The 26,107-nt window shown below is 41.5% G+C and overlaps 2 protein-coding genes across 3 annotated transcripts in view; one reads left to right on the top strand and one right to left on the bottom strand.

Annotated features, from left to right (window-relative positions):
- The first annotated feature begins 57 nt into the window (after positions 1 to 57).
- LYPD1 (LY6/PLAUR domain containing 1) lies at positions 58 to 19,349 on the top strand. Of its 2 annotated transcripts, XR_007632066.1 has the most exons (4): positions 58 to 277; positions 1,386 to 1,523; positions 15,527 to 17,628; positions 17,730 to 19,349. XR_007632066.1 is itself a non-coding variant. In XM_050340011.1 (3 exons), the coding sequence occupies exons 1-3, from the start codon at positions 226 to 228 to the stop codon at positions 15,760 to 15,762; spliced, it is 426 nt and encodes a 141-aa protein (XP_050195968.1). In that variant the 5' UTR covers positions 58 to 225; the 3' UTR covers positions 15,763 to 19,349. The 2 variants fall into 2 exon arrangements, 1 of the variants encoding a protein (XP_050195968.1); XM_050340011.1 differs by having other exon boundaries at positions 15,527 to 19,349.
- Positions 16,137 to 26,107, bottom strand: part of GPR39 (G protein-coupled receptor 39) — a 78,594-nt gene continuing 68,623 nt past the window's right edge. The window contains exon 2 of the mRNA XM_050340010.1: positions 16,137 to 16,660. Within this exon, the coding sequence (XP_050195967.1) occupies positions 16,137 to 16,660 (524 nt within the window). The remainder of the gene's footprint in view (positions 16,661 to 26,107) is intronic.

Below are 26,107 nucleotides of genomic sequence, written 5' to 3'. Positions count from 1 at the left end.
CTACAGTTTCTTCCAGTCTCAGCGCTCAACTCCGGCGAGGCTGGAGCGCGGAGCGGGGCTGGGCAGGGCGGGAGCCGGGCGGGCTCCGCCGCCTGCTCCCGGGGCGCCGCTCCCGCAGCGGAGGCGGTGGGGAAGCGGCACAAGTGCGCGGTGCCTGCGCTGCTTCCCTGCTTCTGATGCCCCTTCGCGACTGCACGCCAGCCCGGCGGCCGCGGCTCCGGGAGGATGCGGCTCTTCCTCCTCGCTGCAACTTTCTGGGGATTGTGCCTGGCTCCAGGTAAGGAGCTCCGCGCCGCTCCCCCGCCGGCGCGGGCGGGCAGCCCGGGCTGCCCGTCGCTGTCCGCAGCGGCCGCGGGGAGGTTTCGTCCCCTCGCAGCCCCTCGACGGAGCTGGCGCCGTCCTGCCCGCGGCCCGGAGAGCCCCTCTTCGCCCGCCCGGTGTCCCCAGCGCTGGGGGACCCGCGGGGCGAGGCGATGCTCGGCAGGCAGCTCACGGTGCGGGGCGCCGAGGATGCCGCCTGCTGACAGCGGGCTCCGCGCACGCCTCTCTCTGGGCAGGGGTTCGGCGGCCAGCGGGCTCAGTCCCGCCGCCGGAGGGCACCCACGGGGTTCTGCGCGTCCCCGCTGCGGGGCGAGGGGTGCGGGGACCTCTGGCGGAACGCCGGGAGAGGCGGCTGCTTGGCGAGCCGCACGGAGCGTCTCGCTTTGCATGATAAAGGAGGGGAGGTGGAAGGATGCTCCGCCGCCGTAATTGTGCGCGGCAAAATAGTAATTAAATCATTTGTAATTAGTAGCTAAGCAAACCCGCCGGCACAGATAAGAGCCGAAGCGTATCTCTTAGCCGGGTTGCTCTCTCCGGGGCTCGGGGAGTTTTCAGCCCGCTGAGCTGCAGGGCATCCCCGAGGCGAGCTGGTGGGCGATGGGCAGCGGCTGCGGGCCGGTGTCGGTACCGGTGTCCCTGTCCGTGTCCGTCCCCGTCGCCTCCTGGTGGCAGCGTCCCCAGAGCCGGAGCGGCCGCCCCGCGGAACGGAGGGAGCATCATCACACCAGGTGCTGAGCCCGTAGCGCTTGGGCTCTCAGCTGAGCGGGCGGCACGCTTGTTTTCCTTTATTTTTGTCAAAGGGATACTTTCTCTGAGCTGTGGAGTAGTTAGAAACAGCAAAACGCGAAGAGCGAAAGATAAGGAAGATTTCTGGCACGTGTTGGTTGTTTGGTTTGGTTTTGTGGTTGGTTCCTTTTTTTTTTGAATTTTAATTTTAACATTATTACTACTATTCATGCCAGGTTGGCTGGGGCTTTGAGCAACGCGTGGCAGGGGGTTGGAAAGACATGATCTTTGCAACCCAAAGCATTCTATGGTTTTGAACAAAATTTTATCTATTCCAGGTTTGGCTTTGCAAATACAGTGTTACCAGTGTGAGGAGTTCCAGCTAAATAATGACTGCTCTTCTCCAGAGTTCATTGTGAATTGTACAGTGAATGTTCAAGACATGTGTCAGAAAGAAGTAATGGAAAAAAGTTTTGGTAAGAATTTAATAATTATTATTCTGTTTATTTGGGTTGGATAGCATTTGTTGCTCTTGGCTCCACCCATTCACAGTCTTCAGTTACGGATGAATCTGGTATTCCCGCCTAAAGGGACCGGATTCAATTTCTAATACTTCAGAGTGACTTTGCAACTCAATGAAGTGAATCATTTTCTTTCAAAACTGGTGTAAAAACTGAAGGATGCAAGCCAAATGTTGATAAAGATGGTTAATACACAGTCTTATGGGTCTCAGATTTAGTTTTCAGCACTGGGAAATTAATAACAACAAGTTAGTTTAATCTCATTACAGTTAATTACATGGGCTTTTCCCCCAAGAGATGGAAAAGCATTAAATTAGTAATTCCCTCCTTTCTTTTATTTACTCAAGCAATTTATATACTCTGAAGGTTCATCTTAAGGGAGAGAAAGTATAGTCATCTTTTCTTTCATCCATTAAAGAAACCATCAAACAAAATGTAAAGAGGGATTAAAAAATACCCAGTAACTTGGGGAAGTTTATGGAGGGAAGAGAAGGGGGTCAGAGGAAGGACTCAAATGGATTTCTGTATTAATTTTCTAAAGTTTGTGGGTTTTTTTCTTTTCCCCTTACTGTAATTAATATTATAAAGTTCTCATATTTGGAGATAAATGTGTTCAGAAGGAAACTAGTTGTGATTCTGCATCTTGCCTCTATTGTCTTTTGAGCTGTGGTACGAGTGGCTGGGTTTCATTCAGCATCGTGAAAGACATTTGAGATTTAGAGAGAACTGTCAGGTATTAGACTACAGTGTTGTTCTAGGTTTCTACACGAGTAGAAGGCAAGAACTTTATTAGGGAATGGCAAGGAATTGTGTTTGTTGGGAGCTGGAGCTCTTGCAGCCCTCCTGCTCTGACTGCAGGGAGCTGTGAGGACACTGGGCATTAGAATGGGCATCCAACAGTAACTCACTGGGGAGTCTCAGCCTGGACAGGACCTCTGCACCAAGCAGTAGTTTAGGGGGCAGGTTGGGACTTCAGAACCCTGATTTAAAGGGAAGCTGCTCTCTGGGACTGCACATCTTGCAGCTGAGGGCAGCGCTTTAGAGCGTGGAGTTCTCTGATGTAAAAGACTCTTACACTGTTAATGTAGATCAAGCCATAGCCCGTCCTTTCTCAGCAAGTCCTTCAGGAACAGCAGGATGCCTCTCCACCTACAAATGTGTGCAGCCATCCGTCTTGAACAGTAACAATGGTTCTTGGAATCAGCAAACTACTCAGCAGTATGTTCCAAGTGTTCATCAGTCAGCTAGTTTCACGTTTTATGCACGATTGGCATGTAATGAATCCTAGATAAATAATAACAATTGTTGTTACCCATCAAAAGTAGCTGACACGTTTCATCCTGGATAACACCATCCACAGTGACTATTGCTGTGAAATACTTAGAACCTCTCCAGCGTAGAGAAAGAAAGCTGTCTGTTTAAAGAAAGATTAGTCTCTTTCAAGCTGTATTTTTCTGGGGTATTATATTTCAAGTTCACTTGGAAAGGATGGTGGGGATGTGAGATAGTTACGGCTTGCAAGGTCCTTTTAAAGTCTGAGTATCTCTAAATGGCTGTTTGAAGGCTCTATCTCCACCCCACAGCTTCTGTAGTACTTTCAATAGGTTGGAATGGATATTGTGGTGATTTGGAGGGCTGTAGATGTGGTAGGCAGACATAGACAAAAAAGTCAGTCCTCATTTAATTCTTAACAGATGTTTATTGTTTGCGTTTTTTTAATACCTTGCCTGATTCCTTCATGTTTTTATTTCAATACAACCTCAGCCTTTATCGACCTCCAGAAACATATCTGTAATATTCCTTTCAGGTGAGCGTTAGAAAGGTGTTTTCAGCTGAGTAAACCCCTTGCAGACTGAAGTTCAAGTCCTCTGGATAAGTCAGCTTGCACATGTGCACTCACAGCCACTTGTGTGCTGCATGAGTAGGGTGGGATAGGTGGTCATGCATCTCTCCTCAGCCTGGCAGGCAAGGCTGCAGTCCGGCCAGTGGGACTGTGGTACACTGAAAATACAAATTGGAACAGTTTTAATCTATTTTAGACACACATTGGTGTGTAATTTGCCATTACTCCTATGAAGAAATAGTTTATAATACAGGAATATGGAGTTCTTAAACTTCATGGTTTTTTGGTTTTGTTTTTTCTGTGCAATTCTATGTTTTCTCTGAGCAGATCCTTGGATTTTTCCTTTAGGAGGTAACTAGCATGCTGTGCATAGCAGGTGCCACTATTCTATTTCATTTACTTCTATAAATGCGGTTCTTATTAATTTTAAGCTTAGAGGTTGTAAATTTCAGCTGGTTAATGAATTTAAATTTTTAACCTATTTCAATCTGAATGAAATTTACATTGCAAGCTTAGTTTCTCTGTTATCCGCAGTCAATTTTAGAGAGGATTGGTTGTAAAACAGAGATGATTCAGTTCATCATCCTTTATTGGTTTTTTTCCTAATTGATATTTAAATGTGTGCAATATAAATGCCTTACTTTCACAAGTTTTATTTAATAATTTATTCTACTCCTACCAGTATATTTCATAACTTGATTCTTTTGGTTGTTGCCTATTACTTGAAACTGAAATGTTTCAAATATTGATTTTAATTTAGAATAGACTTGAGTTTGAGTTTTTAACCCAGAATATGAAAGATGTGAATTTGCATTTATTTGACAGCACAATCTCATAATTAGAGTTTTTCCTCTTGATTAGATACAGTCAAAGCAGTGTAATTTTTGTAGTTTAACCCATTTTTGTCCTTAATAAAATATAGTTGTGTCCATGAGCAAAGTGTTGTAAGTTCTCTCAAACCTCATTTAAAGGTTAAATGCAGTATTTTGAGATGAAGTGCATGGTGTGAATTCATGTAGCCACCCTTCCTGTGCAGTATGCATTAATCTGTGTGTGTGTTTTGCTATGGAGGGGGTTGCTGGCTTACATTCTGTGGTGTGTCATACAGTCCCCAGTGTGTGGCCAATGACTATTTTACTATTTTCCTATGCATTTGTTGGTGTTCATGGAGTTGTGCCATGGCAGCTCAGTGGTTCAGCTTCATTTCTGTATTAAACTCCCTGTAGTAAAAGGAATGTGGTGGTGAACTACAACTCTGTGCAGCTTTTCCCATTTATGTTGCAAAAAGTTGCTTATGCCTGATCATAGTTAAAACATTCCCCTTCAGTTGCTCTAAAGTTAGGGTTAGTGCTTTAAATGTCTCTGTGTTCTCTCAGAACATTATCTCAGTTTCTGGAGATACAGCTCCAGGTGAGAAATAAGAGCAGCATAGGCATGTTCCCAAGCCAGAGCTTAAACAGTGGCTGTTACTGTGGCAGCCTCTGATGTGAGCAGCTAAGAATGCAGGTGTTAGTAACTCATATTTTGGATTAGATCATCAGGCATGTTATCTCAGCTGTTTGTAGTATCTGGTAGGAATTTGCTTCGTTGCGCAGCTTAAAGTGAATTGAGAATGGAGCAGTACACAAGCATGTATCAGATTAAGTGGTTATGTGGAATGCTATAATTCCGCCTCCCTTGCAGACATGCACTTTGCTGTGGCAGTCTGTGTTTCAGTTGCCCTTTGGGGATCTGTCCCAGCGCACAGAGTTAGAGACTTTGTCAAATAAATGATAAAATTTTCTCACTTAAAGCTGAGTTGTATTTAAAAATTTTGCTAGAACAAGTTTTATGTTTATGTCAATGTACTGTTCCAGTGGAAGATCCAGGACAAGAGAGTATTTTGCCCATGATACAGAATCTTACAAACTAATTTTTTAATTAAATCTTCCAAAAAATCTTTCCTTCAGAGGGAGGAATGATGAGAATGGAAAGTGGCTCTCAAAATGGTACCATGTAATTTCTTTATATCACAGAAATTAATGTAACGGATAAGTTTCAAGTGCACTCTTCGAGTGAATAAGCAGGTGTTTGAAAACTGTGTAGATAAAATGTTTGACAAAGGATCAAATTTCTTACAATAATTCCATTTGCAGATATTTTGTGGAAATATCCATGATGGATGTCCTGCTCCCACTTGCCTCTCTCCTTCCTATGGATTTTTAACTCAGAAGTGTCGGTGTTCCTTCACTTTTAGAATATATATAGGAACAAATAAATCCCACAGTATATTGGGATCAGATGAAACATCTTGGTGATGTGTGGATGAGTATATAACAAGTATATGCTTTTATACATATATCACAGAAAATGTATTGATAATGTTAATTATCAATACCATTTGCCTTTTACTGAGGGCAAGAGCTATCAGAGTTTAAAGGCTGATCTAAAACCTACTTAAGGCAAAATGCAACTTGTAGTGTGAATGCATTAGAGAGAAATAAAGCAGGAAGGATGAGACAATAAGCCCAGAGAGGTAGCCAGTCTAAATTTCTTGGAATTCTCTGTAAGTAAAGCTGCCCATATGCATGTTTTGAACAATTTTGTTCTAATGTTTAGGAACCTTGTGTCCTAATGTAGTTGTGAACGTACTTTTACTAACTTCTACTTTTGCAAGATTAAGAAAAAAAAAAACCAAACATGGTAGCAAGACTGATACTTTAAAATGTCAGGAATTTTCCTTTGCAAGCAAATTTGGAAACAACCTCATTATTTCTATTAATCTGCAACAAGAAACTTTTCTTATTTGTTTGATGTACAACGGTCCTTTTAATATATTTCCATAGGATGTAATCCTGCAGTGTAATTAAAGCAACTGCTCAAAAGTAGTGCACGAGCAAGATCATCACCTCAGGATTGAATCATAATTTTATTTTATCTATTTCTTTGAACTCTTTTGAGTATTTGCTTTCCAGTTGTTTGTTTTATCAGTGTCTATGCTGAGTAATGAGTTGGCCTGTGGTAATTCTCCTACCTGTGATTAATGCTCAGTTTTGTTGCTCTGTGTTGCTGCTGTGATTGAGTTGCTTTGTGTGTGGCTGCCAAGGATTACAGAAGCACATACTTTTTTCTGTATAGCACATACTTTTTTCTTTTCATGTATAGCATCCATTAGTACTAGTACTAATTGCATACTGGTGTCAAGGGGAAATTGTGCTCTGGTGTACTTTCATTGACAAAGTGATTAAAACAGCGAACAAAGTTTAATGTCTTCAGAAACTCTGAAGGCATTAAAGTTTTATAGGTAGTAGCTGCATCCCCTGTATCCATTTAGAAACAGTAAGAAACATCCACTGAGCTGCTGCTGGATTTTTTCTGTTTTCTTCTACACTCTCTGTTGTTCAAAGTGTATTAACATAAAAGAACTTTTGAATTATTTGTTTTTATTCAAAGTAAAGCATAATAAAATAAATCTTTACTGACAATTTAAAAATAAATAAATAAAAATGTTGCATGGGACGATTGGTATACCTATAACTTCACGTCTTGTGTTACCAGGTTCCCAGTGAAATGAAGACATAGTAACCAATGTTGGAAACAAGCAGTTTGCTTTTGATACCAAATAAAAGACTACTACTTATGTGGTTAATTCGCACTGTATGCTGAAAACTTGGAGCTGTGGATCTATTACCATTCAGAAAGACTTTTTTTCAGATGTCAAAGCCATTTGCTTATTGTAAATTTCTTCACATTTCTTCAAATCTTTGGGTTGCTCAGAAAACTTGCAGCCACTTACGGAACGAGCTGACCTAAGTGTGTCAGCTAAGGAGGAATTATGGACAGTAGGTAGTAGGTTGCTGTTCTGGCTTCCTTTCAGTACAGAAAAGTGACACTGGAGTTAAGTTCAAGCAGTTTTATGACTTGAAAGTCATGACAAAAATCCAAGTGCAGAAGTGATGGAGTCTGTATTATTTTAAGGAAGATGTGGTATCTGGTCCAGTGAATCTCATTTTTTCACAGGACATGGACAATAGCTTTTTATATTATTTTATTCCTCAGGCTTGTACAAAAGGTATACAAATGAATTTTGTGATTATACAGTGCCCATAGCTGTGTGTCTCTTAAACCTCTTTAAGATCTCCTATTGCATTTTACATGCACTCTGTTTTTCCAAACCTTCCTGTGGCCTGACCCTATCACTTGTCTTAGCTCCCAGTGACCTTATCAAAACATTGGCAAGAGAGTTTTAATTAATCTAGAGTGGCTTTATGTCTGTTTTTCCTTTGTAGTCTGGATAATTTTTTGGAAAACTTGATAAACCTGGTTTTGCCAAATTGCCGATAAGTTTTTAAAAAGTGGAAAAAGTGATATAAAACCCAGGCAAATCCTACTCTTAAGTTGAACAGGCTGTAAAACTGTAAGCACGAAAATAGCTAATTATATAAAAGGGGAATGAATTTCCAAAGTCCTGGCATGCAAGTGTCAACATTTGAGGCGTTCCACTGAAATTGGTAGGGACCCTAATTAAGGATGCAGCAAGACTATTCATGTGTAAAATTATTTATGGGACTTATTGCAAGGGTATAGCATTTTAACATTTGTAAAGACATAAGGGCTATTGCTTCATTTCAGCACACAAGGATTGCCAAGAAAAATGCTCATATGGGATTCTGAAAATTGAGTCTAAGTTCACCTTTCTCTCTAGAAGATCAAGTATATTTGGATCTTCATGCCCAAGGACATTTTGGTCTTGATACCTTTGTATCAGGAAAGAGGAGATGATGCAAGGCTGTGAGCCATATTTGTTGGGAAGATTGTACATTTTAGTGCTTGACTGCAAGTCCACATTAGTGAGCAGATAAATTAATCAGGGCAGTAGGAAACAAAGGAATTTGATATGCAGGTGAAAGTTGAACTTTGACCTCTTGTTTGCAGCCTCCCATGGCTTTAAAAAACGTTTGAACGTACCACCCTTAGCTGCTGTACTTTACTTTCTCAGCCTATGCATTTTTAAGCATTTTAATGCTTTGCTTCAGCTTTGTGATGCTGCAAGCAGTTATAAAGACTACTTTGTGCTGATTTCTGTTATTAACAACGCTGTTTTATGTCATATTTCCAGTACCAGAATTAGAAAGCATGACTTACAAAGAGATATCATGGTAATCTAAACCCTTGTCCTCTGTCCGTCAACAGTTGTCCAGTTTTCTTCTGAGCTGATTTAATTTCTGCAAGGTGTCATGAGTGTCAGAAAGAGAGTTAAAAGGCCAGCCTGTCATTTTCAAAAGCTTCCTGCTAGTTTCTGAAAAAGGAGTGCAGCTTTTTAAAAGTGCCAAAAGTATGGAGGATTTGTGATGATATTAAGTTTTCATAGGAAATTATGATGAGAATATGCTAATTCAACCAGGTAGAGTTTGGTGGGATGTGTTTTTTTTTTTTTCTGTTTTGTTTTATTTTTCTTTTACAGAATACTCTGCAAGAGCCTAATGACGTGAATATGCTTTTATCTTGTCTACTGAATGCATCAAAGGAGGATCAGGATGAAATAGCTGCAGTCCTAAAACACAAGATTAAAAATCAGGAAGTGCTTGACGTAGCTTTGCAATAGATTTCAAGTCACATAATTTCAGTGCCTTTTTTTTTTTTTCTCATCTGGAAAACACTGTGGTAGGTTATAGTATTTAATTAGCTAGTATTAACTGTTTATAAGGCAATTAGTAAATTTCATAAAATTTCTGGCAAGGTGCAAATTATTTAAACCCCTTCTCTCCTCAACTTTTTCTCTGGAGTTTACAAGGATAGGAAAAGTTATTGTAAAATGAAACACAGAGGACACGGTTGGATATGGTTATACTTTACACTCAAACTGTTTGTTTTGGGGTTTTTTTAACAATGCATTTACAGTCATAGATGAAAGGCTATGTGTTGAGGAATCTTAATTTATCTTTTACACCAATAAAAATGTCATCTAACTAAAATGGCAATTGTTTGGGGAAGCAGAATGTCAAAAAAATGATTGATTGCTTTTCAACATTCAGTCACCTTCTAAGATATTTAGGACTGTATTAAATAAAATACTTATAAGCACTTTCTCTAGAAAACTGCAAATCATGATAGGAACTTTGGAGTCTGTATGATGGGCATAAAACTAATATGGAAACGAAAAAATAATTTACAAACCTATTTGTCTGAACCCAATTTTAAGCATTACTGATACAGAAGTCCAGAAACAGTCACATTTATATTATGTTCCTTTGAAAGGGATGTTTACATGTTGTTCTTGCAGTAGTGTAAGTTCTCATTTTAGTTTTTGGCAGACGTCACAAAAGAGCTTTTGTAACTCCTACTGGATGATGAATTTCCCTTGAGTGCAGGGTAAAAAAGTGACAGTTTAGGGCAAAAAAATAAAAGGATGAGATATATTACTAAATCACAAAGCAAACATGGATATGCAGAGCAGACATTGTCTATGCACAATAAGAAGGAAAACTTGCAGATTCACCAAATCAGAAAATTGAAGGTTTCAGTGATATAAGATGATTGGAACCATTCAGGATATTAAAATAAAGAGAATATTTGTTCATAAGCATGGTCCTTGACTTGTGTTTATGAGAAACAACATTAAGAGGATATCCAAAACAGGTCACATACAAGTCATGAAAATATGCTAACATGGCTTGTGTGTGCTACAATATGAATTGTCCACTGTGGGCCAGTTTTCCACTGTTTGCTTGGAGGAAACGGGCAAGGTGTAAACACCAAATCTAAAGAGCTGAGTGGAAATTCTGCCAAAGTTCTAAAAGCACGCCTCAAACTTGTCTTGTCTGCCTTGTTAGATTTCTCAGTAACTTATCTTAAGATACAGAACTTTTCTACGTGCCTGAAGTTACAGATCTGTGTTTGCCTCCAGCACGTGGTCCAGTCTTCAAAAGATGGTTTTTGACTGTTCAAGGAGGCCTCATTGCTGGGCCCTAGTTGGTCATAGACTACTTATTATGCTCCAAAAGATTAGATGTTGCAGGTCTACTCAGAGTATGTGCAGGAATTTCACTGTTTGTGGAATGAGTTGCAGACTTACCTTATGTGTGCCTTTGAAGATGGATATGTACACAATGGTGTGGAAAAAGCTTTCTTTAAAAATGAGGAGTGTCAGTCATAGCCCACCAGGCAGAGAGAGAGCATTTGGCTTGGGGTGGGTAGTCACATTTGGAAAAGTTTGTGTTGGACAAAAGACATTGTCTACTTGACCGAGTCAAGCTTAGGGAGAAGAGTTTAGACTGATCTGGGGTGAAGCAGAGAGCTGCAATTTCCTGCTGAGCTGTGCCATTGCAGAAAGCAGCTTCAGAGCAGTGGGGTCATGGGAATGGGAAGGTGACTGTTTTGTTAGAAATCAGGTCACTGGTCTCGAAGGTGACATCCTAGTAGCCTATTTTGGCTTCAGAGACCCTCTGCATTTTGCTGAGGGACAGTCTTGGGAGTACAGGTACGAACTGAACTTGCATACTGCTTGGATTATGGTTGGCTCTTAAAAGTTGGAGAGTCATGCTTACACCGCCTCTTTTTTTTGTCTGTACCCACTAGAACAGAAGAATCAGAGGTGCCTAATAAAGATCCTTTTCAACCAGTAGGAGAAAAAACTTGGATCTTCTGGTGCCTTCTGCATACACACAATGTAAGAAGTAGGTGTGATGTCACCTTTTGTGGTTGTCCTAGTAACAAGTTAAGCTGTTATTCCAGAGAAATGTAATGGGCTCTGCAGACATGGTAGATGGAAGAACACTCACTTTTGGATTTGAATAAATTGTAGCTTGAATTGTTTGTTGCTATCAAGACAGAATGCATTTGCATATGGCCAAAACAGTGCCAAGATGCAGACACACAGGACTAGACTGGATCTAGGTGAGAAAATCAATATTGCAAGCAGGAACTATAGAAAAGCCTTAAGATTTACATCCGTCACTTCACTGGAATAAGGCAGAAATAGTAGTTTGGGCCTTGACACTGTCTAAATATACGATCACTTGTGGGGCAGAGAGAGATGTAACAATAAGCAAGTTGCTTAGTCGAGGAATAAATTCTCAGTGTCAAATTTAAGCCCAAAACTGCTTTAAAAAAAGCCTTGAAAACAAATGTAGTTGTAGTAGATACTGGTGACAGGAGAGGGTGTAGAATATTAGCGTGTTATCAAACAGCCATTCTAGTTCTGTGTACTCCTCTCTCTTCTTAAAAGTACTTGTACTTGAACTACATCCTTGGCCATCTCCACAAACCTTGAAGCGAAAATGGAGGAAAATCAATTTGTCAGTAGTGGGTACTTCACGGTAAAATATCATTATAGTGCCTACACATATGCATAACCACAATGCTGTTGGGGGGCTGCTGAATCCTTTGAAATCCCTTTGAAAAGGGACAAATTACTCAGGGCTTATCCATCAAGAGATTGGGCAGTAAATATACTAATTGAGTAGTAGTAAATATACTAATTGTGCACTGGTGTCAGTTGTTGAAGGTAAGTAGCTGGGAATGACCCCATCCTGGCAAATGCAGAGTGTAAAACATGTCCTCTCCTTGCTTAGCCAGCGACTCAGAACAATCTGAGGTAGAAGAGCTTCCAGAAGGATTTGCAATTATTTTTCTGGGTGATATGTTAATGAATGTATCACGCTGATTGTTCAGGCAAGGATACCTGGTAATTAGCAGGTATGTGGTATGAGTCTTACGAGGCAGATAACCACTTTGAAGAACTGTCTGCAGTTCAGCCTGCTGGTGGCAAAATGATTCAGGAAGATCTCGGGAATTGTTTTGGAATGGCTCAGCAGTACAATAAGGCACTGCAAAGGAGGAGTTTGAGGAGAGATCTCTAGATGTAATCCAGAAAGGATGCTGCTGTCCTGTCTGAACTCAAGGGGTGCAGTTACTGGAGTCCATTAACATGTTTGCTGGAGCAAGGAGACGGTGTCCCTGCCATCAAACCAGGGAAATCAGTTACACTAATTTATATCCTACCACAAATAATCTGGAATCTGTATATGATAGGAACAAGGTTTAAGAATAAGTGAAGTTCACAACTCAATTGTTTTAAAAATGTCACTGCTGTAGTGCTAACATTTATGTCTTTTTTCCATCAACCTCTGTGCCTGGTTTGCATTTGTAACTTGCTGTAAGGGAACTGCAGAACAAGAGAAACGGCAGAGCCTTTCTATGCTGATCAAGTTTGTTTCATACCTGATGCTCCTTAAAAAAAGCACTAAGTGTGATAGCAGCTGATTTGTAAGATCAAAAGAATCTATTAGTACTTAAAGAAAAGAATCTTGGATGTGAAGGGCATGTCATTAGCCAAGGAGCTATTGAAAACCTGATAGAAATGCTGAATTTTTTATTTAAGTAAAAAATCCTGTTACAATTCAAATTAGAGCTGGGAATGGGGATAGACAGTCATTTGGGACTCAAATTTCCTGTTGTAAGACATATTTACAGAAAAGCCACAGGAGAAGCATTACAATTTTTTTGCTATTAGTTAGATTAATCTCTCTGTTTGGATGTGAATGTGGTTCATCTCTTCATGAAACTTTGAGGAGTAAAATTTCAGTCTGTACAGGAATACTATGTTTTGACTTCAAAAGATGCTCAGGATTGTTCTGTGGAATTTATTCTGGGGAACAGAGCTGTTGTAAACACATGGAGTTAAGATGTACTACTTTGATTTTTTTGCAGTAGAGGTTTCCTGGAGTTGCCTGGTGAAAACCATGCCTCAGAGAGCATCATCTAATTGTTCACAGCACCGAACAATTCTAATCTCCTAATCTATGGGAAAAGTGCAAAGTGTGATATTTCAGGAACCCAAACTAATAAATCACTCACTGGTTCAAATTGTGAACAGGACTTTGCAGGAAACCTGTGAAAAGGAAATTACTGGGATAGAGTGATCTATAAAATGACAGGAATAGGAAATGTGCCAGTGTCAAAAGCTTTTTGGAGGCTTGGTCTTTGAGGGGAAAGTCGAATTCACCGCTGTTGATATGGAAGACTGAGGAATGATGGGTTGCTGCAGTTACAGAGAAATAATATGTGATGGAGAGATGTGGGATTAGGGAACAGAGGACAATCACTCTGCCTAGTTTCATTGAATACAGGATTCCGTTCTCAAGAGGGAAGGAAGATAGTTAATTGCAGCCATGGGAAGGGTCATATGTCCCTTGACTCTGGGAATACTGCAGGAGGAACACGGACAAAGCACCAGGGCATTGTGTACTGTAAAGCCAACCAGTGGCGGCACTTGAGGATTCTTGACAACAGTGGTTTGTCAACAGAGACAGAGCTCACTTCTTTTTGCAAACTGTAGTAATAAAGATTGTGCTGCTTGATCTGTGTGCCTTTGCTGTTACAGCGAGAACAGCCTGTAGCTCCTCTTCCTTCTTGAGAAAAGGCTCTACCTGCTGTGTTGATTGATTGAAGCTCACTGGAGACAGAGGAAGATTTAACACTCACTTGAGGGCTTCTCTTCATAAGTTTAACGAGATAGATAGCCTCAAAACACATTTCAGGGTTGAGATTTGCAGAGGGAGAACACAGAACAAGGAAATCCCTGCATTGTTGGGATGGCAGCAGTGTTGTGACAGTATAAAAGAATTGCTTTAATTAAAAGTCTCTGAAGACAGGAAATCCTTCTTTCTGAGCAGAGCCCAAACAAACAGTGTTGTACATCCAGCCCTCAGTAGTGCAGTGCCCACTGCTACCACAGAGGTATCTCCTGGATCCATGTAGGTGCTGTAGTGTTTGTTTCCAAAGTCCCTGGGGACTGAACAAGTACCTGCAGGTACTGCATGTTCAGTACCTACAAGTCATATTCTTGCTTCAGTCCCTCCAAAAAAAAAGTCTCCATCATTGTGTATTTAAAAACTTTCTGGGACCGTGCTACAGGATGCAGAAGCACCATTTTCCAAGAGAATCCTGTTCCCATGCTCTTCAGGAGGAAAAAAACCAACCAAACAAAAAAACCCCAACCAACCAACCAAAAAAAAAAAACAAAACCAACAAAACCCCACCACCACTACCAACAAAAAAAAACCCAAACAAACAAATGAGAAAGACCCATCCAACTTTTTGAGAAGCCCATATTCCAAAGGAACACTGATTCCTATTCTTGGAAATATTTACCTCTTCTTGTAACTGCAAGGCAATATGAGCAAACCTCCATTATCTATTTCTGTTCTATGTCTGTTTTTCTAAGACACAATTTCTACTGTATCAGTTGCAGGAGAATTTTAGAGGAATGAGTGGTGGAACTGCCATAACCATTTTCCACTGCAGCTTGAAAAAATACAACTGTGTATTTTAAAGTCTTTAAAAACCATGTAAAAATAACATGGTTATATGGATTAGAATGTATTTTTTTCACTTAAAAACATCTTGAGAAATTATGAATTAGATTATTAATTAAAATTAATTTAAATAACATTTAAAAAGGGAAGACTTTCAACTCAGACAAGACGTTTCTATAGAAATGGAAATTTTTGTTGTTGAGGTTATTAAACTTCAAAGACAAGCAAGAACTGAGATTACCTGGAAGAGTACTTATAGTTTTTCTTTAAAAAAAAAAATTAAAAGGGGAAGGGGGGAGGATGAAAGTTTTGCTGATATTCATTCTCCTTTTACTCTTGGTTACTTGTCTGTGTGTGGCGAAGGAACAAGAAGAGGGGAAAAAAAAACACTCAAAAGACAAATTAACAGCATAGAAAGCTGTAATTACTTAGACACCTTAACTCAGACTTGTTCAGCAATAGAAACAAAACTAATTTTCTCAGTAATTGCATTTCAGTTATAGTTATTCAAACAGTTTATTCTGAAAGATGAAAAATTCCAGTTATAAAATGCATCATTTGATATACATTATGTAAATCAGGTCTGTACTATTTTTTATTCCAACCAGAATCAAACTAGAGAAATCCAAAGCAGAGTGACTGTGCTGCTCCTGCAGTGCAGTGCAGTGTTGGTCATGTCACCACTGAGGTGTCTGCCTTAATCACCAGCACGGCTTTGGGAATGTAAACTGGTTTTCCAACAGTTTTCAAGCATGAACCCTGTTGTAAAGCAAAACTATGTTCACATCAAACTAAGTAACCTTTGTTATGTGTCACAGGAATCATGTACCGCAAGTCCTGCGCGTCTTCAGCCGCGTGTCTGATCGCCTCTGCTGGGTACCAGTCCTTCTGTTCTCCAGGGAAGGTGAACTCTGTTTGCATCAGCTGCTGCAATACCCCGCTCTGCAATGGACCCCGGCCGAAGAAGAGGGGGAATTCCGGCGTGGTGCCGAGGGCACAAGTGATAAACACTGTTCTGCTTCTTAAATTTACTCTGTTGTTTTTGTATTGCTAAACCTCAAGCAAGTTTGGTTGTTTGTTGTTTTTTTTTTTTTGCCCTGACACAATTTGTTCTGTCTCCTGCCTTCTTCAAAGACACTGCAATTATTTTCTGTTTGTTTCCAAATGCCTGTCAACAGCGAGGGAAGTTCAGCGGTTGTGTGGAGAGAGGGGCTGATATTTTTGGCAGCTAATGAGTTCAGTTAGCAGATTTAATTTCCAGTGTGCACTTAAAAATCCCAGCAGAATACAGAACTCCTGCTCTTTTTGCGTAACTGGAAACAAATCCATCTGTGTTATTCCTTTTGAGATGTAGTCACTTTCCTGGGTCATTTTAATTTCCATGGTTTTTTTAAGTTCATTGCTGATCATTAACTTTGCCTTATGAAGTCATACTTGATGATCACAAAGGCCGTTCTGTGCGTCTGGACCATGCTCTGAGCTCGTCTCGAGGGACACTACTTCCAGGCTGGGCTCTGGTGATTCAGGACCCGGCTTCTGTGGACTGCAGTCAGGCGTGGGCTCCTTCTGGAAGGTGCTTAGGAAAACTTTGGTGTTGCCCTTCGTGGAAGAACTGCGCCTCGACGACATGAAGAGCAGCGGGCGCAGGGAGCGGCTGCTCCGCGCGGTGGAGCTCTGGTTGGCTCTGAGGAACTTCTCCCTGTTGGTGTGTTGGATGGTCAGGCGGCAGCGCAGGATCTGCAGGAACACGCTGCGGAACTGCTGCGAGGAGATGTTGTACAGCAGGGGGTTCACCGCCGAGCTGAGGTAGAAGAAGATGTCTGCGAAGGGAAGGAGGGTGATGTACGCTCTGAAGTAGGGGACAGTCCAGTCCTGCTTCGGTTTAGCAGCTGCCATGATCCTTCTCACCTGGTTTGGCATCCAGCATATGGCCAGAGTGGCAATGATCAGCCCTGCAAGCAGAAAGAGGAAGAAAGAGGTGTGCAGTCGTGGGGGAAAACACATAAAATTCTATCAGTCCTGCACTTACTTGTTAGGAAATAGTACCAATTTTTCAGTGTTTTGCTTGACAGCTTTTTCTGCCAGTAGCACTTTTTTGTTTGTTATTTTTAATAACTGTTACAAGGTCATTGCAGCACCTGATCTGACAAAAGGCCACATAGTGCTTGGGTAGTGTTTCTTTGTACCTGTTGTCATTTATTAGTTTTCAAAGTGTTCTTTCTCTGATCATCTGTATCTTTGAAAAGAATGCATTTTTATTTTGGTTTTTGCTCTTACATTTCTTATGTCTTTCCCTTTACTTTGAAAAACAAACAAAATAAATAGAACTTATAGCCATATTAGATCAGGCAATACCCAGAAGAGATCAGATTCTTGTTTGTACTTTACAAAAAAGAAAATGTATGCATAATAATATATTTCGTGTTATTTTTGGTAGATTTCCTCTTACAGAAGCTATTTTTAAGTAAAATGTGTATGGATCTTTTTATGGTAATTAAGATATGTTGGGCTTTCTTAAAAATCAAATTCCAGTGGAATTAAATGATGAATGTAAATGAGAAAAACCCAAACCTAGTCATGAAAGTGTAAGCAGTTTCAGATTATAAATTATGCTTAAAAATGTGGTATTGGACCATTTCGTATTTATATGTAAATATAAATACATGTTGCTGCATCACTAATGGCATTAAAAAGAGGGTGACTGAAGTGCTGGGTGTCTGAAAGTTCTGCCTGTGTGGAGTGGTGTTCAGTAGGGTGCAAGTGGTGGTGCCATCGTCAGAGCAGCAGCCCTGCAGAAACATACCAGTGACTTGAGCTGGCTGTTCCCAGGCAGGAGATGGAGCAGGGAACGAGGCACCTGGATCCTCACTGTTGGTGTGTGTCAGCACTGGAAATCCTGACATCTTGCAGGAGATACCAGGTACCCAAAATAATCCCTCTCGCTCCACCCCCACTGCCGGGGTGGCTGGCACACAATGCAGCCACCAGTTTACTGTCCCCACTTTGTTTTTCTCTTTGCAGGAAACGTGCCTTACAGGAACACTTGGAGGGAGCAGAAGGTGCAGGCTGGCTTCTTCCCTGCTGCAGGCTCACAGAACATCAGGGAGTGTCCTGATGGGATAGTTCTCACTTGCACAGATTTGTGTTACATTGCTAATCTCATCCAGTGTCTGACCTCTCTGCTCTCAACAGCAGCACAGAAGCATTTTAATTCTTACCCGTCTAGACTGAGTCAGATTGGCCCCTCTGAACAGGTCGCTGTAGGAAAGCTGTTCTGAAATAGCACACACTGACTTTTGAAGCCAGGAAAATGATATTTCTCTAGTGGGAAGACATGAATGTAGCAGGGAAGGGAGGCAGAAAAGAGAAGAAAGATTTTTCACAACTTTGCAACTGCCAGAGCTTCATAAGGGTATGCCCCAAGTTCTCTCCACCGCCATTCCCAAGCAAAGAAAAGGTATCAAATGCCTTTAAAAAATAAAAAAAAAAATAGAAGTTTGCTGATGAAAGAAAATTTATTCCAACAAATTACTTCAACAAATTTATTATCTAGCTGAATGAGCTACCCAATAAAAGTTTTCCTTTTGATCCCTTGCTTCCGTAATCACCTAACGGTAAAATAACTTTGGTGGGATGGGGAAGGAGTGCATCTTAAGCTACAGCACTGGATTAAGAGCCCCAAAGGGCTGTTGTTGGCAGGCCAGTGGTAAATGTGTTACCTTTGCCTTTTTCTGTTCTTTGCCTATAAGAGCTCTCCTCAGCCACTGTCTCTTTACCTTCATTTCCACACATTTCCCTCCTTGCCCCTTTGCTTGCTCTTCCCCTGCTGCCTTGCCTCACTTTTCAGTACCTGTTGTGTCTCTGTCAAAGGTTGATCTGAATTTTGTGTTAGTCCTGCAAATTTTGTAGCCTTCAGTGCTTTTTCCCTGCTGTCAGCATAACAAATATGGGGTAGCAGTCCTGGCGCAGACCAACAGAAAATAATGCCCCCTGAGCAATGACTTGTGATGGGCCTTATAAAAAGGCAGCAGAAGGATTCTGCTACTCCCATGGGGCTTTTTCTCTGGTGCAACTTAAATGCAAAATTCACAAACCCATGTCTGCAGACTTCTTGTCAAATTTTACCAGATGATCTCTTTCAAGGGAAAAGAAAATAAGCTGTAATGTGTCGTTTTTTGTTGTTGTTGTTGTTCTTGGTTAGAAACAGGTTACTTCATCATGCTGATTAATAGTTTCCTAAATTATGAATGCTGCTGTGAAAAAACTGTGAGCAAACAATACGTGCATTCATTTTAAAGCTCAACCACAGTGCTCTGAGATGTCTGATTTTTTGCTTGTATCTGAATTCTTTGCCATTGACCTTTCTTTTTAATTCAAACTGCCAAGTGCTTAAGATGCCAAGTTATGTTCTTCAGATGCTTTTGTTCTGAAAAACTGAATATTTGGTAGGATGTACAGCAAGTGAAAAATTAGCTGCTTGTGCCCTTGCACAGTGTGGTGAGGTTTTTAGGGGATGGGAGGAGGTGTCTGCAAAACTGTTGTTTTCCAGGGATGACTAATTGTTCAGTTTTACACTCTGCAAACATGCTTGTTGACTCAAAGGAGGTGCACCATGTAAATAAACACGCTGACTGACTCACAGTATTTTCTCCACTGTTCACACTTGACATGGCAGTGTGGAGTAAACTGAAGCACATCAGAAGAGCACCTCAGGAAGGCTCTATGTTCAGTGCTGCTGCCATCAACCTGAACTTGAGCAGAGGCTCCAGGAGTTTGTGTTGTACTGTAACGTGCCAAAGTTGCTTAAACAGTCTTAATCAGCTTGAATGCAAACCAGACTGTATCTTACACCAGTACTGATGCATTCTCACTTGAGCCTGCCACCTGCTAGGAATTATTCTTCACATTTCATCTCATACCCAACTTTGCCTTCCACTCTGTATTAAAGGGAAAAAAATAGTAGCTCTGGGTTTTTTTACCCCCCATTTTCCTGGCTACTGCACTGAAGTGCCACACTTGATGAAAGCAGAGATTTATCTCCCACGGAATAATGATGTTTATAAACAAAGTAACGCTGTGGTTCTGCAGCCTCCATTACTGGTGCTCGAAATTTCCAACACACATTTGAATCATTCCAGTTTAATCATCAGAAGTGCATTAGACAATGCCAACAGAAGCCAGGAGCCCTTGTGTTATCTATTGACTCTGAGTACATCTCAACCTTTAAGTAAGGGTGGGAGCTTACAATTCATTTAACATTGTTGTAGGTGCTTCAAGGTAACAAACAAACAAACAAAAAGACATGAAAAGACCCTTGACTAAAACCATTTTCAAGAGCTAAACCATAAACCAACCATAAAATAGTTTACCCAAAATAAGAATGACCACATTCAAGTGCTATTTTAATCGTAAAAACCCACCCCAAACCTCTAAAAATAAAGCACGCAAAGTTAACAATGCTTTAAATTTAGGAATCATTATTTTAACTTCCCAAAAGTCAATCTCAGAGTATTAATTCTTAATATGTGACAAAGGATCAGTTATGCAGTAAAATAAACCTAGCGTTTAAGTGCCAATAATATAAATATGCATTGCTGGCAGAGAATAGGAGTTTGGCAGTCATCTGTCCCTTAGCAATACTTTTTTATTACTCAGAACATTCCTCTGGGCCATGGGGGACTGAATTAAATTCATTATGAACTTTATTGGGAAGGATTTTAAATACATGCTTATGTCTAGTAGAGTAGAGAGGGTTTCCTTCTCCACCCTTCCAGATTTTCCTTGTTTTTGTATTGAATAGGTTTTTGTGTGGGTTTTTTTGGTTGTGGGTTTGTTTGGTTTGTTGTTTTTTTCCTGCACCTGACCACTTAAATCTGTCTTCTTTTATGATCCAGTGTTTTATCTCTATCCTGGCTACTGCCAACCATCTCACAAAACCTTAAATTGTCTACAAGCTTATAATTGTCACTAGACAACACCAACAGCTTTCTTTGGCTGCTACAATCCATTAACCGAGGCAGTGGTTGCAGAGACCTCAGGTACACACTCCTTTGCCTGTGCCACTTAACCCTGACTGCCCTGGTGCATCGAGGTCTGCCGGACTCTGCTGCTCTTGTAATTAGCCCAAAGCAGTGTTAGACCTCAAACTTTGCATCTCCACGATTTAATTAATGACACAAAGGCTGGTTCTCAACATCTGCTTGTAAACTGACATTTAAATGGCAATTGTCAGTGGAATATAAGCATATGGTTACTGAGCTGTGAGTCAAGTTCAGGCAGCGATGCAGTTGGTTCAGAGGGAGACTTTTTTTAGCTCTTGCTTCTCGTTTGTGTACTTGGCCCAGCTACACACAAAGGCATAACGTGCCCTGTGCCTCCATCACAAAGCCTTCCAACAGTGCATCAGAGGCATGGTTCCCAAAAGAGGAAAAGACTGAGACCACCCCTCAATGTTAACTTTACCATCATAAAGCAACACTAATCATGAGGAAAGCACCTGGTCCCTATCGGATCCTGCTACGAATGGCAAAATCCATGAAAACATGAGCAAAGATACCTTCTTGTTGATCAGGCTCTTGGCATTCTTAATATCAGCCACTACTAATTTGGGAGAGCAAAAAAAGCAAAGACTCCAGTACTAAATAAGAATGTTACCTCTGGGAGATGGGGTTTTGGCCTGTATTTATGTTACATTTGTTATTTTAACCGGGACAAAAATCTTGCTTTTTGTTAGAAATAAGGACATAAGGCAGTAGTTTATTGCCTTGATAGCTTCTAAGAAGAGCCAAGCCACAAAACACAGCCTTCAATCACTGAGATGACCTTCCCAACTGCAGATCAATGCAGTGCTGTCTTCCAGCGTCTGCAGCTGCTCCGTGCCCCTGCTGCTGCAGTTCTCTGCATGTGAGGAGTCAGCTGCCATATGCTTATTGTCTCCTGACAATTGTCATTGAAATGTCAGTTTACAAACAGCTGTTACTTTCATTGCTGCAAGTCTGACTTTTAGGTGCAGCAGAGAAATGATGGGCAGAATGGTACTGAATGGCTGCTGCACTGCTTGGCAATGCAGGCAGTGCTAAACTGAGCAAGGCTGGAGCATCTCAAGGAGGGGACTGTCTGCTCTGTTCTCCAGCCTCAAGGATCTCCTACTGGTTCTTCTTCTGACAAGTAAGAGTTTGGAGCATTTTCTCTGGTCTATGAGCAGCTGGGTAGAATTTCAGATCCAATTCTGCAGCTTTTAACAGCTCCTGGTGATATCTGGTGTTCAGTCACTGTCCAGCTCAACAAGTGACTCAAACCCCTCTCTATCTCTGACCAACAGCAATGAGCTGTTGACCAGCAGAAGGGTGTGCAGAGAGTGGGAGAAGGGAAAACACCATACGCTACTGCTCCCAGTCTGGTCATTGCCTACCCTGTCAGCTCCCTTTTGTTTAAGGTCAGGAGGTTTAAAAGCAAGATCCACTGAGCAAGTGTGTCTCTTCAAGGCTTCTGGGGAACTTGCAGTGTTTCTGCCTGAGCTGATATCTGCAAGTAAAAGGTTCCATGTAGCATAACTCATGTGCTAAAAGGCCTTTGTATATCCCAAATTAGTCTTTAAACATTCAGTCACGTCATGGTGGCATCCTTTCTGTGCAGTCTGTCCTGATCATCTGTCTAGGAATCCTCTGCCTTGTTCTCTAAGATCTAGGATTAGGATAAAAAGGTAAGGACACTGTGCTCCCTACGGTATCAGAGAGCCCACAAATCCAGGTCCAGCTGGCACACAGACACAGAATGCCACACAACGTGCAGGCATGAGATAAGCTTACCAAAGGTTCCCAACAGATCTCTGTGTGTCTCCCTGTTCAGCACTAGCAGCATCCTTTCACAGGCAGAGATTCACAGCTGGATCTCGGGATCTAAACCTTGCCCACTGTGTCCCACCCTCTGTGCTGCACCTCTCTTTCTGTGGGCTGTGAAGGGACTTGCTCTGGGTTACGGAGCCATTACAGGAAGTATCACCACACAACCAGTCGATGAAACAGAAGTGGTGGTTTTGCTGCCCGTAGTCGACTGGCGGCAATAACTTCACATTTCCCAAAACTCTGCTGCTTGATCTGTATTCAGTGCACAGTGTCACAACCATTAGTGAGGGTTTTGCTTGAATGAGGGCTGCACTGGGCTCCATGGGCAGGATAAACTTCTGATGAAGATTAAAATGGGAAAAGAATACTAATATAAACTTCTGCCTTTTCCCTCTCAACCACATGCAAGTTTCTTTTGCTGAAGGACAAACATTATAATAATAATAAGCACATATTGATGTATGTTGAGGCGAATATAAAATGTATTAACCTGAGAGATAAATATTGATATTGCTCTCTCCATGTCAATATTTAGTTCAAGGGACAATAAATTTTGTTATTCACTGAAAAAAGTCAATACGTGCGTTGCTACATACATTTTGTATAAACTCAAATTATTCAGCAACTCCATTCCTTTTAACTTCAACTTTCAAAAATACATTTGCCTTTCAAAAATGCTTCTCTGTAAGGGAAGGAAGCAATAAGTAAACTAGCCCTACTCAGGCACTAACTACAGGGACAAGAAAAGACCAGTGTCTGTCTCTCAGTGATTTCTCATTCGGTTTTTCTAAACACTGGGAGATCTGCAGGTTCCTCTTGGGCACTAGACACTGGATCTGGGCTGGCTGTTGTTGCATCCTCCTCAGAGAACAGGAGTTTCCTCATGGCTGCACATCAGCAACTTGTTGCCTTTGCTGTGGAGCCACCTCACCTACAGACCACATACATGGGTGCCATCGGCAAAGCAAAACTGAGGTAAAATCCAGCCCTTGCTCCTGCTTGTGCTGGTACTGCAGGGAAACCAGGGACAAAAGGAGGTAGGGAGGCAACGTTTTCATCACCAGCACAAGCAGGCAAATCTCCAAGCGTTCACAGAGAGGCTCTGGCAAACACCCCGCAGCCCTTCTCAGAATGGGTTTAAACTGAACAGAAGCCAGTAACAAACTAGTTATCATTATAAATACTGCTGGAAGGATTAAGCATATGGCCTGGGACAAATGGTTGAAAACCAGCTCTATGTACATCTGATCCTGTCAACAGCTTCCAGCAAAAAAGCAATGGACCAGCAATTCCCATAGCTTTCAGGGGGATTTGGGTCCATCTCATGTTCATTAACTCTCCTCCCAGCCCCAAGGGTGCTGTACAGCAAGGCCACGTCTCATTAGCAAGCACGCTTGGGTGACAGGACAGTGCTGTCCCATGAAGTGGAGCAATAAATGAAAGGCACCGAGTAAAAACAAGCTGCCTCTTGGTGCAATAAATGAACCAAACCTACGAGGTTTTAATAAATATATTGCTGTTCTGCTGCACATAAAGTCATCTTTTTCCAACTGAAGCCACCATCAATTTTCTTGCTAAATCCCAAATGCTAAAGCCATGCACGAATTCTTCCCATAAGTGGCATTCTCTGCTCAAAACAGCAGTGTGTTCAAATGTGGAGCAGCGACAACACAGGGAGGGTTTTTTTCCCTGTTAAAACTCCCAGAGATAACTGGAGTTGTCAGGCATATGGAGAAGAATTTCACACAAGTATTTGCCCCCCTGACATCAGAAAATCACCTGCTGCTGCTTTTGACACTTCATTTCACAGGTGACTATGTGCCAATGTAAATCATCACTAAGGCCCAGCAGATGTTAGCAAAATCCAAAGCGTACATCTTCTTGCCTGGATTAGATTCCACTCTACCCCCCTCGGATACCCTCAAGGGTGCCATGAGAACATGGAGACCAAAGAAGTTTTTGCCCCACTCTTGTATCATTGGGTCAAACCAATGTCACAAAAGCCCAACAGCACATCCACAATGTATCTCTCTAATTGAAATCCCAGCATCATCCAGGGGTTTTCTCAGTTCAGATCCTCCTGGCTCTGCCACACATATTTTTTCTCTTCACTGGCAACAAAGAGCTGCTCTAACCTGGATGCAGCACAGCAGTGTCCTGCCAGGGACTCAGTGGCAAAGGGTGAGAACAATTTTGTGTTTCCAGGAACTTGGCCTTTAATAGAAACTAATGCTGAAGGAACTTGCCTAGAATACCCGCACTTCCTTGCAGAGAGATGATGCTTCAGTCTTTATTGTATTTCAGTCCTCTACAACTGCTAGCAGTAGAGAAACACAAATACTGCCATGAAACGAGAAGATTATGAGAGATTTACATGTAGCTGAACCAAAGTTTCAAGTCTGTGTATCATTGATCCACCTAGCTGGGACTTACAGGGCACCACAGCAAAATTTTTTCTGACTCTGCAGCACTAAAACATAACAACTTCCAGGGTTCCCATCACACACTTCTCCACAAGCAATGGCAAGCATTGCTATTCAGAAGAATAAGCTATTTTAGCTTTGCACCATCACTTCACAGCCCACAGCCATTAGGTAGAGCGATACCAGAGGCACCAGAAGTTGCCAGGGAACACAGACATGCAGAACATAATTAGTGAGGGCACAAATGTTAACACTTTTACTTTTTAGCAATTTAAAATATCTGACAATTATCTTCAGCTCCTAGCAGGGTCAAGTTTTGCTTCTCAAATGTTTTTAAATGCTGTCATTTCACAATGCAAACACTAGAAAAAAACCTAAAAACACCCCAGAAAGTTTTGTGACAGAAGCATCTTTACCGAACACGCCGCAATTTTTTTAAAAACAGTGATTAAAGTCATGATATGCTTTTAAAAAACAGACATGCTCATATACTGCCGGAGGAAATCATGTCAATTTTAATACTTTGTATTGGGTTTGCATTTCTAGGGTTTAGTAGTGGGGAACTATGGAGGTGGCTTCTGTGAGAAGCTGCCAGAAGCTTCCCCCATGTCTGATGGAGGCAATGCCAGCTGCCTCCAAGATGAACTTGCTGCTTTTCAGCATTAATCTTACAATATCAAACTTCATTTTAGTGCTTCTCATCAGTTGTAACTCGGCCCTAAATGTACAACGACTGTACACAGAAAAGATGCTTTATCTATGATACTGTAACTGGATAATTCATTTCCAAAGTGGGGGGTGGAGGAGGCACCCCCACGGTGCGGGGAGCCCCCAGGTGGGGGTTTTGCCTTTCAGGTCACTCACCAAAATACCACAGCACTTTGCTGGGGACCCCACACTGCACAGCCAAGGCTGCCACAAAATATAAAAGCCAATAAGATGATTTGCTATGCTCCCTTGTCCTCTTCGGTGCCTTCCCTCACAGAGGTGGGTAAACAGTCATGAACTCACAGTAAATATCAACTTGGCATTTGAAGCAGTGGTCGACTGTTCCATTCAGATGCCGATCTCATGCAGCTTGTCAATAAAAGCTACAAAATCCAGCTTCTGCTTTTGAGTCATTCACTGCCAT

The sequence above is a fragment of the Myiozetetes cayanensis genome, unplaced genomic scaffold (assembly GCF_022539395.1).
Source record: "Myiozetetes cayanensis isolate MyiCay16 unplaced genomic scaffold, myiCay2020 scf9, whole genome shotgun sequence".
NCBI lineage: Eukaryota > Metazoa > Chordata > Aves > Passeriformes > Tyrannidae > Myiozetetes > Myiozetetes cayanensis.
The sequence above is the reverse complement of the archived record's forward strand: the minus strand, read 5'-3'. Positions and strand labels throughout refer to the sequence as shown.